Here is a 19,012-nt window from a genome sequence, read left to right as displayed (position 1 = left end):
GTCTCGCATCATGGTGGGCCAATAATATCCTTGGACGACTAACTTCCGAGCGAGTGTGTGGGCACCCTGGTGCGCGACATAGATGCCCCTATGGGCTTCGTCCATTATTTTCTCGGCCTCAGGCCTGAGCAAACATCTTAGCAAAGGTCCTCCGAACGACCGTTTATATAACTGCCCATCAACGATCTGGAAAGAGGGGGCCTTTCGTCGAACCCTCGCGGCGACTCCCGGGTCTTCCGGTAACTCGCCTTTTTCTATGAATCGCCGGATGTCCTCTATCCAGAACATCTCGGGATTTTTCTCTCGGTCCCATTCCTCGCCAGTCACTTGCTGGACCCTTAGCGGTGCTTCTTCGATGCTTGGTCGACTTAGCTCCTCTTTCTGACAGATTTTTACCAGGTGGTCCGGTACTCCTTCCAAGGCAATCTTGGACAATATGCCAGCTTCTATGTTATCCGTTCGAGATATATACTCTATTTCGTAGGCTCCGAACTCTTTTAGCATCTCAACCGCGCGTTCTCTATATAGAGTCATCCGGGCATTCTTTGCCTCGCATGTGCTTGAGATCTGCCCGACTACTAACTTAGAGTCAGTCTTGACTCGTAACCTCTCGACCCCTAAGGCCCTGGCGAGTCGGAGGCCGTTTAACACAGCTTCGTACTCGGCCTCGTTGTTGGAGGCTTGGAACAGATAGCTCAGGGCATAATACAGTCGGAATCCTTCGGGGGTGATGAGCACAACACCTCCTCCGCAGTGCTGTCGACTTGATGCTCCGTCCGCATGCATTTCCCACCATTCGCCTAGGCAGCTCTCCACGGCGCGTTCCTTTTCTTCCTCACTCGCGGTGCATTCGACCAAGAAATTGGCCAAGGCCTGACCCTTTATGGAAGGCCGGGGCTGGTATTCAATCCCGTATTGGGTTAGTTCTACGGCCCATTTTACCAGGCGGCCGGACGACGATGGGTTTCGCAAAACACTTCCGAGAGGTTGGTCTGTCAGTACTCGGACGGTGTGGGCTTGGAAGTAGGGCGCCAACTTGCGCACGGTAATCACCAACGCGTATACAATTTTTTCCAAGGCGGTATACCTTGACTCGGCAGCCTTCAGAGACCGGCTTACGTAGTAAACCGGGTGCTGGACTCGCTCTTCCTCTCGGACCAACACCGAACTCACCGCCTTGCAAGAGGCGGCTAAGTACAGAAACAAGGGCTCGCCCACCTGGGGGGTAGACAATACCGAGGGTGTCGAGAGGTATTGTTTCAATTCTTCAAGCGACTGCTGGCACTCCGGGGTCCAAGCGAATCCTTCCTTCTTCTTCATGGCTTCGAAGAAGGGCACGGTCTTATCTGCCGCCTTGCTTAGGAAGCGGCTAAGGGCGGCCAATTGGCCGGTCAGCCGTTGCAGGTCTTTTATAGTGCTGGGAGGCTGCATGTCGACAATGGCCTGTACTTTCTCAGGGTTAGGCTCGATACCTCGCTTGGTGACCATGTAACCCAGGAACTTTCCACCTTGCACGGCGAACGCGCATTTCTTAGGGTTCAGCCGGAGGTTGTACCTTAACATTACTTTGAAGTAGTCGGCCAAGTCTTCTGCGTGTTTGCTCTCCTCTCGACTCTTGACGAGCATGTCGTCGACGTACGCAGCCATCGATTTTCCCAGCAGGTGCTGAAACAATCGGGCCACCATTCGGGTATACGTGGCTCCGGCGTTCTTGAGCCCAAATGGCATGACTCGGTAACAATAAACTCCGTCCGGTGTCAGAAACGCGGTCTTTTCTTCGTTCGCCGAGTGCATGAATATCTGATGGTACCCCCTAAAGGCGTCCATAAAGCTCAACAGCGCCGACCCCGCCGTCTCGTCGACTAGTTGATCGATCCGAGGTAAGGGGAACGGATCTTTTGGGCATGCCTTATTAAGGTCGGTGTAGTCCACGCACATCCGCCACGCCGGGGGCTTGGGTACAAGGACCACATTCACCAACCACTCCGGGTACTTAACTTCGCGGACGTGTCCGGCTGCGAGTAGCGTGCTCACTTCCTTCTTCACAAATTCTCTTTGGTCGTTGGCCAGGTATCGCTTCTTCTGCACAACCGGTCGATGCCCGGGATCCACAGCGAGTCTGTGCGATATGATCGATCGGTCGACGCCTGGCATGTCCTCCGGGCACCAGGCGAAGACCATCCGGTGTTCCCGGAGCACCTTTATAATTTCTTCCTTTACTTCCTCGGGGAGGCCGACTCCAATTCGGGCTCGTCGGTCCGGCTGCGTGGAGTCGATCTCGACTTCTTCCAACTCGACGACAGGCTCCGGACGTGGTATTATCGTCCTTTTTGGGGGCCTCTCGGTGATCTCATGGACCTGTATCTCGCGTTTGTCCATCCCTTTACATGCCTATAGGTAGCAGTCGCGGGCGACCTTACGGTCACAGCGCACCGTGCCTATTCCGTTTGGCGTGCGGAATTTTAAACAAAGATGCTCAATTGAAATCAACGCTCCTAGATCCTCGAGACCCGATCGACCGAGTATAGCGTTATGTGAACAGGCCAGATTCACCACAATGAACTTCATGCTGAGTCTCTGTACGTCTGGGTAACTGCCGATCTCAACTGGAAGTGTGATCGATCCTTCCGCCTCCACCGAGTCCCCTGTGAAACCGGCGAGGGGAGTTTTGACAGCACTCAGTTGTTCCCGAGTCATTCCCATTTTGATGAAGGTTTCTAGGTACAACACATTGACGCTGCTTCCGGTGTCTACCAGGATTCGTCGAACGACAACGCCATTGATGTCCATAGCTATAACCAACGCATCTCGATGCGGTGTTTCACTGGCTGGTAAATCTCGGTCGGTAAACACAATGGGCTCTCGGCACACCTTTTTAGGGTTCTCCTCGCGCCCGTATACCGTTCCGACGTATAACTGGCGGGTCCAGGCTTTTCTGGTGTTCGTTGAGTCACCACCTTCCGGCCCGCCGACTATCATGTTGATAACCGGCTTCTGACGCCACTGAGCCTCCTCCTCTTCGGGAGTCGGCTGCTTGCCTCGACTGTTTTCGGCAACGGCGGCGGGATCCTCATCCCCTCTGTTAGGAATAAAGTGTAATGGTTTTGATATGCCAAATTTGTATTTGTAGATCCCCCAATTTTATTTATAGGTCTAGTAGAGTCTTAGACCATGATGGGAAATTATTTAATTATGAAAAGAGAAAAACAGAGGAAAATGGATGAAAATAGAAGAAGAAGATATAAAACCGAAAATCAAGAATTTGTCTGGAGAAAATGACAAATTGAAGAAGAAGATGAATGATACAATATTCACGTCGCTACTACTCAAAGAAGATATCCCAGAAGAATTTTCGTGAAGAAAATTAATATTGGAAGAATGCATGTAATTGACTTAGAGATCAAGCATCTATGGAAAGAAAGAAGTACATCAAATGTGATTGGAGATTTAATCAAAAGCTGTACGAATGAAGTGGATGATGCTTGATATATTATCCGAAATGGCTTAAGTTTGAAACTCACCATCAACAATTTTACAAGGTAAAATTTGAAAAGTCAAATTAAATTAATCTGATGGAGTTGGGCGCTAGTTTAATTTCACTTGGGTGGCAATTGAGATGCAATTGCACTTGGGAGCCAATTCAAAGGAATTGGGAGCCGATTTCATAGTAATTGAAATTGGGAGCTAGTTCGAAGCAATTGAAATTGGGAGCCAGGAATTGGGAGCCGATTTCATAGTAATTGAAATTGGGAGCTAGTTCGAAGCAATTGAAATTGGGAGCCAGTTTCAGAGAAATCAAAATCAATTGAAATTGGGAGCAAGTTTCACATGGAAATCAATTCAATATGGGAGCCAATGTAGAATTGAAATTGGGAGCCAATTGAGGTTGTAGTATGGGATGCAATTTCAAAGTTGGGGACCGATTCAAAGAAGACATGGAGATCAAATTGAATTGAGATGAAATTCAATACCAGGAGAAGTCTGGGAGCCAATTTCAGAGTCAAAGTCAACAATTCAAATTGGGAAGCAACAATTCAAATTGGGAAGCAATTGAAAGAACCAGGAGCAGTTGGGAGCCAATTGCAAGTCAAAGTCAATTGGGAGCCAATTACAATGGAGAAATTCAAATTGGGTGCCAATTACAAGCCAATTGAAATTGGGTGTCAAATACAATGGAGAAATTCAAATTGGGTGGAAGTTCAAAGCCAGTTTGAAGTCTGAGAACACCCAGACGTGAGAATGAAGAAGATGAAGCAGAACTTACAGTGAAAAATATTCTCACAAGGAAAATACTAGTCTAACTAGTATGGGATTAAAATAAAGATTATTTTTGAATCCCAAAGATACAAGGACCACTTCAGAGCTGATCAGAGAAGCCATTCTACACCAAAACTGAGACCCAGATATTTCCACTCAACGTTAAAACAGAGGAATATCAGATGAAGTTTGGGAGCTCATTTACATGGAGATGAAACTCCATCAACGGCTAGCTTATCTTATTCTGACATTTTTGCAGAAGATAAGATAAGATCTCTGACAAAAGATACAAGATTTCAAAAATGAGAGCGTCTCTTTCCAACGGACAGATTCTCATTACCAGCTATAAAATGATGAAGATGTGAAGACTTGAAGAAGCACGGAGCAGAGAAAAATACAAGAGCAGTAGAGCAGATCACGAACTCACGAACAAGAGTGCAGAAAATTCGAATCCATCAAAGGGATCGAATAGAGCAATTAAGCTTGAAAGAGCATAGAGCAAAAATCTCATTTGGTACAGAGCATACCAAAAATCTTCAAGTGAGAAGTGAGAAAAGAAAAAGAACTCAGAGAGCTTCAAAAGAGAAATATTCTGAGAGTTCTTAAACAGAGCAAAGCAGAGCAAAATATCTAGTGCTTTACTTGATATATTCAAAAAGAGAAAACACTCAGAGCTGTCAAGAGAAATCATTCCAGAGTGTTTATCTTCATCAAAGAGACCTGCGCATCATTGAAGATCAACTACAGAGTCTCAGAAGTTGGAAGCAAGACAACACTTGTTTTGGAGCAAAACAAGAGAAGGGAGGAAAGTAGCACGGAGCTGTGAAATCCTGGATTGTCACACGGAGCTGTGAGATCCGAAGCAGCAGTGTCGGAGGCACTGGGTGTGATTGGTGTGGGCTTGGTGATCAAAGCACCAGATCACGGATACGTTTCTACCGGAGTGTGGAAGACGGGGGGAAAGTAACGCGGAGTCGTGAAATCCTGGGATAGTAGCGCGGCGACGTGAAACCCGAAGCAGCAGTGTGGTGTCACTGGGCGTGATTAGTGCGGGCTTTGTGATCAAAGCACTAGATCACGGAAATTCATTGTATCTTGGAACCAAGGAGTGGTAGATATAGTGAATTGGCTCTTGGAGAAAAGAGCAAGTGGAGTAGGAGGATTACACCACCTCGCGAACCACTATAATTGTCTTGTGTTCTTTACTGCTTTCTTTACATACCGCTCTTTACATATTCGCTCTCACGAAGATATACTGCTCATACAATCTCACACACACTTTATGTTTATTTATTTCCGCTGTGCACCATACTCTAACAATCTAGTTAAGAGTTTTGGTTTATCTCTGTCTTAGCAATTGTTGTGCTGTACGAAAAAGTTTGAAAGTCTATTCACCCCCCCCCCTCTAGACTTTCACCTTACCTCTTTTGGGACCAACACCCTCGATTGACCAATCTCCGCCTCCACTGATTAGGAGGCGGGGTTCCTTGCTGAATGATACCCTCCATGATCTTCTTCAGGTAGAAGCATTCCTCCGTGCTGTGAGTATAAGATTTATGATAACGACAATACTTAGAGGTCTTACCCATTTCTTCGTTCGTCGGGCGATCGTCGGTCGGCGGAGGCAGAGGCGGGGCAACCGTTTGTATCTCATGGACCGGATGTTCGGGAATCGGCCGATAAGCGTGGACGACGGGTCTGTCGTACGGCCGTCTGCCCTCGGGTCGCCGAGCTACGTCTGGGCGCCTCTCCTTGGTTTCAGCTCGCGTCCTCTTCCCGCTGGCGGATCCGCCGACTTCGTGCTGCCGCTTATACTTCATAGCCTGCTCCGTGTTGGCCCTCTTGTTGGCCATACGAATGGCTTCTGCGTAGGTGGCCGGGTGATTGTCCCTCAGGTCTCGGTATAGCTGGCTGGACCGCAAGGACTCGATGAAGAAGGTGAGCGCCGTCTGGTCCTCGACCTCCTCTATGGACTGGATTTCTTTTTTCCAGCGGGCCAGATAGGCTTTCAAGGACTCGCCTTCATCTTGACGAATGTCGCCCAAGTGTGTTAGGTCTTTTTGTGGTTTGATATTAGCGGCATAATGGCTCATGAAGCGGTCTGCCAGCTCTTCAAAGTTGTGAATCGATCCCGAGGGCTGTGCCACTAGCCACCTTTGTGCTGACCCTTTCAACGTGGGCAAGAAAGCGTGGCACATGACCGGATCTCGTACCCCCAAAACCTGCATCTTAGCCTGGTAGCTCAGCAAATGCTCCCGGGGACCGCCGGTTCCATCGAACGTGGCCTGCTCCGGGAACTTGAAATCACCCGGTATCTTAAAAGCCATAACCTCGTCCGAGAAGGGTAAGGCGGTCAGTAACGTACGTCCTGGGGATTTGGTTTTCCCCTCCATCTGTTCTTTCAGATTTCGCACTTCTTGCACTAAGTTCGCCACTTCGACCCTCTCCCGAGTGCGATTTCCTGTGGATTCCGTGCTCTCACCGATTTCAGACTCAGCCGGTTGGTCGGGGTTGCGTGGAGGTTGCTCCACGCGACAAGTCTCAGTCCTGGCTCTTTTGGTACAGTTCTTCTCTCGTGCAGCTTGTCGATGGCGAGCGGCTAACGGGGCATGACTGGGTTCCATCCGACCCAATCGTTCTCTTGCCGACCGATGCCCAACGCTGGGACCCAGCCGAGAATGAACGGAGTGTACCGGTTGGCTTTCGGCCCGTCGGCCCTGTTGCCGGTTGTCGGGCCTATGAAGCGGCTGTAACTCGCGTTGCGGCTGGCGAGTGATGGACTGTTCTCTCACTCCTAGGCTTGCTTCGGCGCAGGCGCGTCCGATTGCACGCAGCTGCTCTGGGGTGAGCAGCACTTGGGGCAATTGTTGGTTTATCGGTGGTGTCGGCGGCGGTGTTGTCTCGTTTTCCCGGCTCCGGGCATTTCTCCGATTCAGCTGGTTTCTCAGGTCTGCTTCCCGTCCATTGTCATGACGGCTCGATTGTTCTTCACTTCCTGCCATGTCTGGAGCTTTTCTAATTCGACTGGGATTCTAATTGTCATTCCTCGGACTTGCCTCACTCAAGAGGACACGTGACTCTTAGTTTCGATCCCCACAGACGGCGCCAGTGATGGTTTTAGGGTTTTCGGGCCCAAGGAGGTCCAACACAACCTTTGGCTGGTGGGTGCACCTTTCAGTAAAATGTATGCCTATCTCGGAGATAATGCGAGTACTCGGAACCTTTTTGGTATTCTCCCCCTCTGGGTGTTCAATCGTCTGTACTTTTACAAGAATGGAGGAGCCTTTATATAGTGGCTCCTCCTCTACCGACTTGAAGGCCTTTAATGGCCAACTTCTAGGCTAATTAAGATACAGAGCCGTTGGACGCCATTACTCGGTCGACCAACGGCTCTCCCAGGCTTGTAACGGCCCGACCGAGTCCTGCTTTCAATGTCTTAACGGCTCCCTTTTAAACGAACCTCTTCAATGCTCTCAACGGCTCCTTGAGCCGAGTCCTTTCCTGGGCTTGGGCCTCGGTCGACTCCTTGTCTCGGCCTAAGCTCCTACTGGACTCCTCTTAGCAGCTCTGAACTGGGCCCCGTGCTTGGGCCTGGGCCGACTCCCGAACTCGGCCCAATTGCTCTTCGGGCTCCTCTCGACCCTGGCCCACTTCTCCTATCTATTTTCTTTGGGCCCCTATCTCTTGGGCCGGGGTCCTCACCCCATCATCAATAATTAGTCCAATTCCATCAAATGAAGCCCTAAACATATGAACCGGCCCATTTGTCGGCTTCAAATTTTCTGTGTCTATAGTGACGACTCAGTCCCTGAGTTATGACCGTATCCATTTTTAGTCCCTCAGTTATGAGCGAAGTGGCGTATTTGGTCCCTGACCGTTAAAACTAACAGAAAAATTAAAAAATATTTAAAATTTTAAGTGTAAAGTACGAAATTCACATTTTATTCACTTATATTCTTTCCAAAAGGTTGAATCTCTAACCCTAAGGGCACATGGGAGGATGTAAATCATGGTAACTCAACCGAACTATAGAGGCTAGATCTTTGTTTACTGCGCACAAGGAGCCCCCATTCTTTCCAAACTTCACCCCTATGACCAGTTGAGCTGTCCATGCAGGCCACTTTCTTATATTGAAACCAGTTTTGCAACATTATTTTCAACTTCCTAGAATTCTATTTTAAGGTTCTTCAATTCCAAAGGCAATTCAATAATCTTCGTATGACTTATTAGTAACCTGAGTCTCGTATCACGAACCTGTGACTCAGTACAAACAAGAGAACACTTGATCGTTGTCTTCAAGCATGTAAAACACACCATCTTAAAAGTTTCTGATTTCCCTTACTAAACATAATGGTAATCAAACCATAACTTCTGAAATACAAGAAGTTATCAAATTTCTCAGTTGTTTTTATGACAAATTCACCAAGAGAGTAACTTGAGATTTTTAGTACGTAAAATTCTTTTATAAGCTCTGCAGTAACTTAATCAATTATCGTATATTCTGACAATATATGAAAATTATATTATAGGGAAAAAGACACTTTTTCCCCCTGAGTTATATATATAGCACTTTTTTCCCCTAAATTATTCAAGTAAGCACATTAGTCTCCTCAATTATTCTAAAAATGGCAATTTCCCCCCCTGATATATTAAATTGACATTTATACCCTTAAATTAAACATTTTATTTATTTTTCTTCTCCAACAAAGTATTGCATATACATAAGGATGACCATTGTTCGATTCGAACTGAACCGAACACTATAGCAATCGAATTAAAAGTTTACGGTTATGATTCAGATCCAAAACTCAATATTTGGATTTCAATTTATTAAAATTATGAATCGGAAAAATTGGATCTTGAACCGTGAACCGGCGGTTCCAAATCCGGTTCGCGATTTTGAACCATCTTTATTTTAAAATTTTATTTTTATTTTAAAATAGTCTAAATTCAATAATAAATGTATTTTATTTTTCAGTTCGAAGCATGAACTGGCCGTTTCGGTTCGTGATTTTAATAAACTCTAAATATCAGGTTATGATTCTAAATTGTAATTGGAATATTTCGGTTTGGTTGCTTTATTGTCTGTTTGGTTTGAACCAAATTGTGGTCATAATTTGTTGGAGAAGAAAAATAAATGAAATATTTATTTTTAAGGGTAAATATGTCTATTTAACATTTCAGGGGGAAAACAACCACTTGAATAATTCAGGGGAGAAAAATGCTATAAGTATATAACTCGAGGGGGGGGGGGGGGGGGGGGGAATGTTATTTTTCCTATATTGTATATATACCCATCACCTCCCCTGTCTTCTTAAAAACCAGAGTAATGAATGAGGAACCTAAGACTCAATTATGAAAATTCTAAAAACTTTTGTAACTTCTAAAAATGATTATTGATTGTCGCATATGAAAAATTTTTACATACTAAAAATCTCAAGTTATTCCGTTGGTGAATTTCTCATAAAAGCAACGTGTTAAATTTGAAATCATTTTGTATCTCAAAAGTTCTGGTTTGATTACCTTTGTTGCTTAGTAAAGAAAATTGGAAATTGATAAGATGGTGTGTTTCACACGTTTGAAGACAATGATCAAGTGTTTTTTTATTTGTGCTAAGTCTTAAATTTGTTATATGAGAGCCAGGTTCCTAACAAGTCATACTAAAGTTATTGAAGCTTTTAGAATTGAACAATCTTGAAATAAGAGGCTAAGAAGTGAAAAATAATGTTGTGAAGGTGATTTTAATATAAAAGGGAGAATAAATGTGAATTTCCTACTTTACCCGTCAAATTTTAAATATTTTTAACTTTTTTTCGTCAGTTTTAATGGTCGGTGACCAAATGCGCCACTTCGTTCATAACTGAGGGACTAAAAATGGATACGGTCATAACTCATGGACTAAGTAGGAACTTGCGTATAACTCAAGGACCACAGATGCCATTTTCCCTAAATAAAATCTCCAAAGTTACAGCACTGCATGTGTATATCTACACATTAGCTATTAACTTGAGTAATTATGTTGGTCCCGATAGGGTGGTAGAAAGTCTACAGGGGGAGGGGGGGGGGGGGTGAATAGACTTTCTAAACTTTTTTCACAATTAAATAACTCTTTGGTAACTACAACTATAAGTAATAAGTAAATAGAGAAGAGTTTAACTTGAACTGCACAGCGGAATAAATATGTGTAAGAGTTATGCCAAATCAATAAATTGAATCACATGCACATGTAAGATAAGCTCAGATGATGTGTAAGGATGACATGAATATCTTGAATATTTAAAGGAGATGGTGCACTCAATATTTAACAATAATATTCAAGATTATAAATAAGACTTCGTGTCACGTCAGCCGTATGATAAATGTCACATGCAACACGTCAAACATGCTTAGAATAATTCAAATGTTAAGCATAGAAAGTTTGAGTTACATGCATACGTGAGAACACACTAAACACGAAAGATTAAGATTAATAGTGAATAGTAAACAGGTTAGTCAAATAAGATAAATAGATAAAGCGAATTATGTAAGTGCGGTATGTAAATGAGAGAGGCAATTTATAGTGGTTCGGAAGTGGCGTAATCTTCCTATTCCACTTTACTCCATTCACTTTTAGGAGTAACTCACTATTTTCCACACACAGTTACAATAGTGAATAAGCGTTACACAAGCACTTCTTCCGGATGTCTTGCACACAGCTACACCCAACTCTGAGTATCTCGCACACAGCTACACTCAACTCCGAGTATTTTGCACACAGCTATACTCAAACGCCAACTAAGTGTTTTGCACACAGCTACACTAGCAACTACGAGTGTTTTGCACACAGCTACACTCACTAGAGTATTTTGCACACAGCTATACTCTTTTTACAATTACAAATACAAAGGTAATTGTATATCTCTCCAACTAATTTTGAGACTATTCAGACTAAGTCTCTCTTCTAGATATTTCAATGAATATTTGAGCACTTGTATTTCTAGAATTCGCACTTGTTCATCCGTTGTGTTCTCTTCTCTTGTGTTGTTTTTTCTTCAAGTTTTCATGGTCTTTTTATAGATAATCAAATATATCCATTGGAGTGGGATATTTTGATATTTGAAGTTTGAATCTTGTAGCCTGATATTGTTGACAATGGTGGGTCTTCAATTTGATTTGATTGTCAACTTGACTAACAAGATAATATTTTATTTCAACTTGATTTTCAAGTTGTTTCTAAAATATTATTTTCCTTGTCTATTTTGAAGTTCCAACGTCTCTTTGCAATAAGTTCTTCTGATAGAATTTATTTCTAGGATAAGATTTTTTATCCATGCCTTCATAAATTTTCCACCGTTTTGATCATATTTTCTGGTCATATTGCTTCTTTGTCACATCTTGCTCTTTTTAGACGTATTGTGCTTTTTAAAAATCTGATCTTGCTTGTTTGACTTGGCACTTCTTGCTTCTTTGACTTGCTACATCGTGCTTTTCTGATTTGGTCACATTGTGCTCTTTTCGCTTCTTGCTTCTTTGACTTCAACACATTGTGCTTGTTTGACTTGAGGGATTGTGCTTCTTTTTGAGACATTGTGCTTCTTCTTGAAACATTGTGCTTCTTTCTGAAATCCGGCTTATAAAAAATAAATCCTTAGGGGGGAATCAATCTTGGGTGTGATTGTTGTATGTAAGGACTTCTACAATTTTGCCGTTAAACTCATCCAATCATTCTTTGTAACGCCATTGTTTAGTACTTCTGTTCCAGATGAATACTTGTAGGACCAAAATTAATTCTCCAAATTAATTTTGTTCTTCATGTGGTAGACTTTCCTTTGCATACTCATTTTGACATTCTGATATATGATGCTTGTACTAAAGACCTAAATTCTAAGGGGATCTAAAGTTCATTTGGCTCATCAAAACTTTATTACAAAAATATTCCTATCAAATTATTTGCTCAAATTCAAGCAATGATAACATCAAAACACATAAATGATCCAAACCACTATATAATATTTGATGTTCTAATTTAAATAATTATATATTGATCCAAATATTCTTAATATATTACAACAAATCCATTTCGTGTATCGCACTGGCGAAAATACTAGTTAATTCAAATAATAGAATAATCTGTCGAGGGAAGGGATCAGGTGCGGGTGGACTTACATTAAGCATTACACTGGCTCACTTTAAGTACACACCATAAGCAAATTAAACACACAAACAGAATATATTTAGAACACAAATTCACGTACCTTAAGCACAAAAGTCACGCATCTTAAGCACAACCCTCACACACCTTAAGTACAAAACTCACACACCTTAAGCACAAAAGCACATGCACCTTAAGTTTTAACAACAACTCACATTAAGTACACACTCACGCACATTAAGTACAAAACTCACGCACCTTAAGCACAAGACTCAAGCACCTTAAACACAAAACTCACGCACATTAAGCACAAAAATCATGCAGTTTAAAGTTTCAATAACAACTCACATTAAGTACACACTCACGCACATTAAACACAAAACTCACGCACCTTATGCACAAGACTCACGCACCTTAAGTACAAAATTCATGCACATTAAGCATTACACACTCACGCACATTAAGCACAAATCTCATGTACCTTAAGCACAAGACTCACGCACATTAAGTACAAAACTCACGCATATATTAATCACCCGCATAACCGCACGGGAGACATTACCCCGCATTGGAACTTAATTCAATCCGTCGATACATCTTTTGTTTCTTTTCGATGTTTTTATTCCGCATGAAAGATGTCACAACATGCCATTTGAGCACAAGATGCTTGGCAGTTAGTTATTAACTTTAAAATTGTTGAAATATAATTTTTGCAACTTTTGCACGGATTTCAATCCTCATTTCACTCCAATAATTATATAAATTCATTATTTCATGCTACTTTTAAAAAAATTATGACTATGTTAAAGTAATTTAATGTGATTACTTTATTAATTCTGAATTGTGAATTGGATTAATTGACTCTACTATAAATTATGTCATGTTATGATTTTTCGATGTGTAAAAAAGTTAATAAAAATGATATTTGAGTGACTACTTTGAGGAATTAATTTGACAAGGATTCATTCATTATTTGGGGTGAATTAAAGTAGATTTTGATTCTCTTAAGTAAAGGGCTAAATTTCATATATTACGATTAAAATGTATAATGGTAAATTACAATTTGATTTTTTAAGTATACCTATGAAATTATTGAAATAGAGATTTTTTTTTTTGAATGCTACTGACTCTATTACATGGTATATGTTCATATACTTTCTCAACCTACTGAAACACACCTCAAAAGAGGCTTGAACTCACAACCTTCGAAATGGAAGTCCAACCCGGGTACCATTAGACCACATAGTCTTGGAATAGAGATTTAAAAGGCTTTGAATAAGTATTTGTCTCACATTAAAAGTTTGAGTGTACTTTATATTGTTGCACTTTATTATGTTGTTAAGTGTACTCCACAGTCACCACCTTTGTATATATATGATATGATGTATCCATCTTGTAATAATCAAGCTTCATAATTATATTCCAATGTTCTCTCTTTCACACATCTCTCAGTCATCTTCTCTGCAACTGATGGCAGTAGTGACAAGGAAAAGTCGAAGAGGCCATCAGACCAACCACCAAAGTACAAAACCCTTACAGACCAAGGCAAAATCGAAGACCAAAACCACAATGAAGTTAACCCCAAAATCGAAGACATCCTCCGATCTCTTCAAGCGTCTCTCCGAGGCTGAAGCCCTTGTTGTTATGGTACACTCTGCTTTCCAGATCGTTGAATTTTTTTTACGGTTTTTGTCGCGATCGGAACTGCATTATGTATAGTTTCACACTCTTCACTTTTCTGAATTACTGTATTCTTCAAACGCGAAATAGTTTTTCGTAATTTAGATTTCCATTTGTGGAAATTTTGTTTATGTTTTGACTGAATTTCATCTGAAATTCTAAATTTATATGCTCTTCTGGTCCAAACTGTTGATTAGGTACTATTAATGGAGGAGATTGCGCATTGTCACCGGCTCGGCGTGGCTCACTGGGACTGTAACACCCCTAGTACTAAACGGTGTCGTTTTACCTTCTAATTGTTGCTAGGTTGTTACTTGATATTTTAGGAGAGAATAATTATGTTATTAGGGATTTCTTCTAGCATAATAGAGGTAGATTGTATGGGAAGGATATGCTTGGATTAATCAGATATCACTTTTCTCGCAAATCTCTCTCTACTTCTCTCCCTATTCTCTCTCTCTCCCTCTGCATTTCTTCTTCTTCTTCCCCAAACTCTCTATTCTCTGTATCTCTCCCCCTTCCTCTTTTATTTCCTCTTCTATTTCCCTTCTATTTCCTTATCAATTTCTAAGATTCATTACAAATGGTATCAGAGCCCACATCCGTGGGAACTCAAAACACCACCTCCATGGGAGCTCGAATGGACAAGGTGGAATCTGAGATGGTAGAGCTGAGACGCTTAATGGATACGCGATTTCAAGCTTTTCAGGAGCAATTAAAGGTTAAGCTGTCCAATTTCAGAGACGAGATACTGGAGGCTTTGGGACTGGATAGATCTGCTCTACCGGTGAAGAATCTCGAACAGCGAGGCTCCATAGTTCAGGTATCCTTAATGGCTTCCCCTCCTACACAGCTAGTGCCACTTGAGGCCGACGGAAGCAATAGGTTGCCTCCTCTGGTTCCGGAGGAAATAGGGAACGTCGTCGGAGAATCTGAATCGCTAAAGAAAAATCAAGAGGTTGATGATCAGTTCCCTCCACAACCGGAGCAATTTGGAGCCGACATAAACGATAGATCTCCTCCCCTGGTTCTGGATGATGGATCAAGGGCCTTCGCTGGAGATTCTGAATTGCTAAAAACAAACCAGGAGGTTGAGGTAAGTGAAGTTGCTGCTCCTTGCTTAGTTGATAATGGCATGAGTTATGATAGTCTACCACCTCTTGATAATTTGGAGGAACTTAGTGATGTCAAGGAAGAAATTGATGTTGAATTTACTGCTAAAAATTGATGTTGCAATGCTAAGTAAACAGAAGAAATTCCCCTATCTCTGGTGTTTCTCTATGCCACGTGGGTTATATGGTTCATGTTTGGGAATGCTAAATATGAGGTGTTTATCTATTGTGTTTGATCTTGATGAGATGCTCATTGTTGCTAATACAATGTGGTCATCAGAGAATAGGATTGAGGCTTTGCGAGGTTGGACTACACGGGAGACAGATGCAATTTGGGTGTTAGGTATATCAGCAGAGATGAAGAGATACACTGAGGATAGGGTATTACTAAAGCAGTACATAGAGGGTGACTATGTTGTGGTTGGGTTGGCTCTTGTAGTTGAGGGACAAATTGTTTTAGGAGTTATGGGCTGCCCAAACTAGAAGGAATACAATTCAGACAATTCCTCAGCTGGATACAAGGATTATGAAACAACGCCTATGACATCAGGAATCATAATGGTTTCTCATTTGGGATGTGGAACATGGAGAAAGATGTTACGAAACACACAGAGTGGTGAATTGTCTAATAACTGGACTAGATGCTCTGTTGATGAGTGCCAATTAGTTCAGGATGCAAGCTTTTGCATTCTAGAATCTCAAACATGGAAGTTAATACCCCTATCAGCTTTATTTAATGCAAAAAATCAGGCTGAACAAGTTGGAGAAGGAGACATTCTTCTTTTGTCTGCTTGCTGTGGAAGCTTGTGTAAATATTTGATGGTGACTTCAGGAAGGCCATCAGTTTTTATTATCCATGTGAAGACTGGAAAACTTATCAGGAAATGGGATCATACTGTAGGAGTCATATGCATCCAGGAAGCTGGTGGAAAGGTGAGTGACTGGACAGGGAGTGATATTGATTTTGCAGAAGTGGAAATGGAATGGGATGTCTCCTATGGCAATCCTAGAATGCAAGGGTGGAGTGAATTTGTTTTTGTTTTTGATCCAAAAGGAATTGTACAGGAACTTGCCAAATCAAAAGCACCCTTGAAGATGTTGGAGTCGATTATTCTGAATTTGGAAAAGGGAAAAAGGGGTACTGGTTTTAGGCGTGATTATGGGAAGATGAACACATTATTTTCTGTCTTAATTGTAATGGTAGCATTGTGGATGAAGTTGACACCCCCATCAGAATACCAGAAGCTTCTTGAGGCTGCTGAAGTGATTGTTACAAGTGTTGGGGGAGCAGGGACTCTAATTGGTGATGTTACTACTACTACTATGCTTTGGATCCTAATGGATGCAATTCACTATGGTGAATCTGAAAGACAACAACTGAAAATATCACAAGCTCCGTCATGCATTGGCACTCATGGAGTTCTGAATGCAAGAGAAATAAAAATGGTTGGGAGTGTTCTGCATGAATGGAAATATGCTGATGTTTTCTGTGGAAATCCAAAAATTCAAAGGTGCATTAAATTTCCCTTCGATCCAGGTGGAATTCTGCGGAGTACTCTACAGCTTGTGGGGTGCAAATCGATACATGCCTTAAGATTAGCCAAAGGGTTTTGGAGAAGGGGAGAAACAAGTCTCTGAGTGTCAGTTTGGGTTTAGTCTATGCATACAAATCAAAGCAGAATACCTTAAATAATCTACTAAGGCCTTCAATTTACCATGCTAAGAGCTATTTAAATCCAATAGCAGTTGCTGGGACTAAGACAAAAACAAATGGCAGTTGAGGGGTTTAAGGCATAGTGGGTTTGGAAGCTTTGAAAGAGGTCAAGTCCGAACATGCCACTGTGATTCCAAAAGGAAATAAAACCTCCAGGTTATCTGATAAGGATGTTGTGGTTCCCATGAATATTGCTGCATTCGCCAACAGAAGTAGCTCGACACTTGGTGGGAAGCTCATCCGTTCGCGAAACAAGCACCCACAGATTAGTAATGTCATCTACAAAGACACCACAAACTGTACCAGCAAATTTGAATGTTGTTCTGACTGATAGCCAACAAACCGTGCCATTGTTGAGCTTGAACCAAAGGAGCTGCTACATGGGGATGATTGTCACCACGTCACGAACCCGCTTCCCTTTTTTTATCCTTGGGGACAAGGATCTTTAGAGGGGAAGGTATTGTAACACCCCTAGTAATAAACGGTGTCGTTTTACCTTATAATTGTTGCTAGGTTGTTACTTGATATTTTAGGAGAGAATAATTCTGTTATTAGGGATTTCTTCTAGCATAATGGAGGTAGATTGTATGGGAAGGATATGCTTGGATTAATCAGATATCACTTTTCTCGCAAATCTCTCTCTACTTCTCTCCCTATTCTCTCTCTCTCCCTCTGCATTTCTTCTTCTTCTTCCCCAAACTCTCTGTTCTCTGTATCTCTCCCCCTTCCTCGTCTATTTCCTCTTCTATTTCCCCTTCTATTTCCTTATCAATTTCTAAGATTCATTACAGGGACATCAAGCCGGACAGCGTTCTGTTCAATGAGTGGGACGAGCTGAAGCTAGCCGACTTCGGCTCCACTGAGAGCGAGCTGATGAGCGGAGTGGTGGGGACGCCATACTACGTCGCGCCGAAGGTGTTAGCCGGCAGGGACTACTTGGAGGTTGAAACCGGTGCTATTCTGTACATAATGCTGGCCGGAGTCCTGCCTTTTTATGGGGACTCAGCGGAGGAAAAGAGCCAATCTCAGGTTTCTGGCGAGGATTTTCAACTCTGTATCGCCAGCGGGTAAGGATCTGCTCCGGCGAGTTTTCTGTAAAGACATCTCTAGAAGATTCTCGGCTGAGCAAGTGCTGAGTAAGTACATCTACAATTTACATTTTACTTTGATTCCGCATATAACTTCTTCTAGTGGGTGGTTTGGATTTATAGCTGGAAAAGTTTTCTTTTCACCTAACAAACAAAAATTACCATAAACTTAATTAGCTTGTTTTTATTTTTCTGAAGATAAAAATTTTTAAAATGTTATACAGTAGTTAATTTTGCCATTTATTATTTTCCATCTCTTGTTCTTTTCTGCAATAAAGTGAACATTTTGTTGAAGGAATTACATTGTTCTTGGCCAAATGGCCAGTATTGCTGTCATATATATTGCAAATTTTACCCTTTATTTCATTAAAGAAAGCTTTGGTCTTTTGCTGATATATATGTGTGATTTCTGAAAATTGTGTCATGTTTTGGCAGCACGATGTTCATTCTTAAAGAGACTGTTCATTCTCTTTAAATTATATTGCTCAGCTTTTCTATTTCCATGGCCATTTTTTTTTCTTTTGTGCACATGAGAAAGAGATGTTAATGACCATGTTATGTAAAGGTGCTAACATCATTAGTAATGAAATCCTTCCAAAGAGTTTTTTTTTTTTTTTTTTAAAAACAAAACAAGAACTTTATTCCACACCAAAAGAGGCACAAGGCCTTACAAGAGACGCCATAGGCCCAAAAGTGACCTATGGCTAGCAAAACCAAACATGGGCTTTCAAATCCTACAAAATCAAAGGGCTAAAAAAGCCTAAAGAACTAAGGGGCAAAGCCCTAACAAATTAAAAAGACAAGGGCCCAAACATGGCCTAAAAGAAACAACGGGCAAAAAGCCCTTCAAAATAAGAGCAAGCTGGTCCACCAAGATAGGTGGACCCCCCTTATGCCTCCATAGACCTTCAATATAGAAACAAGGGTCTCATCTCCCATGGCAGGATCAACCACTTGGCAGCTACAAAACTCCACTTTAAAAGCTTTGAATTGTAGCTGCAAGCATTCAGACAGATCCCTTCTCTCTTTT

At 42.0% G+C, this 19,012-nt stretch overlaps 1 protein-coding gene across 1 annotated transcript; it reads left to right on the top strand.

Annotated features, from left to right (window-relative positions):
• Positions 1-13,817: 13,817 nt before the first annotated feature.
• LOC109147013 (phosphoenolpyruvate carboxylase kinase 1-like) lies at positions 13,818-18,254 on the top strand. Its single transcript, XM_019294654.1, has 3 exons — positions 13,818-14,035; positions 14,266-14,345; positions 17,686-18,254. The coding sequence occupies exons 1-3, from the start codon at positions 13,859-13,861 to the stop codon at positions 17,963-17,965; spliced, it is 537 nt and encodes a 178-aa protein (XP_019150199.1). The 5' UTR covers positions 13,818-13,858; the 3' UTR covers positions 17,966-18,254.
• The last annotated feature ends 758 nt before the right edge of the window (positions 18,255-19,012 follow it).

This window comes from Ipomoea nil, unplaced genomic scaffold (genome assembly GCF_001879475.1).
Source record: "Ipomoea nil cultivar Tokyo-kokei standard unplaced genomic scaffold, Asagao_1.1 scaffold1971, whole genome shotgun sequence".
Taxonomy (NCBI): Eukaryota; Viridiplantae; Streptophyta; class Magnoliopsida; order Solanales; family Convolvulaceae; genus Ipomoea; species Ipomoea nil.
This window is presented reverse-complemented; position numbering and strand designations above follow the sequence as displayed.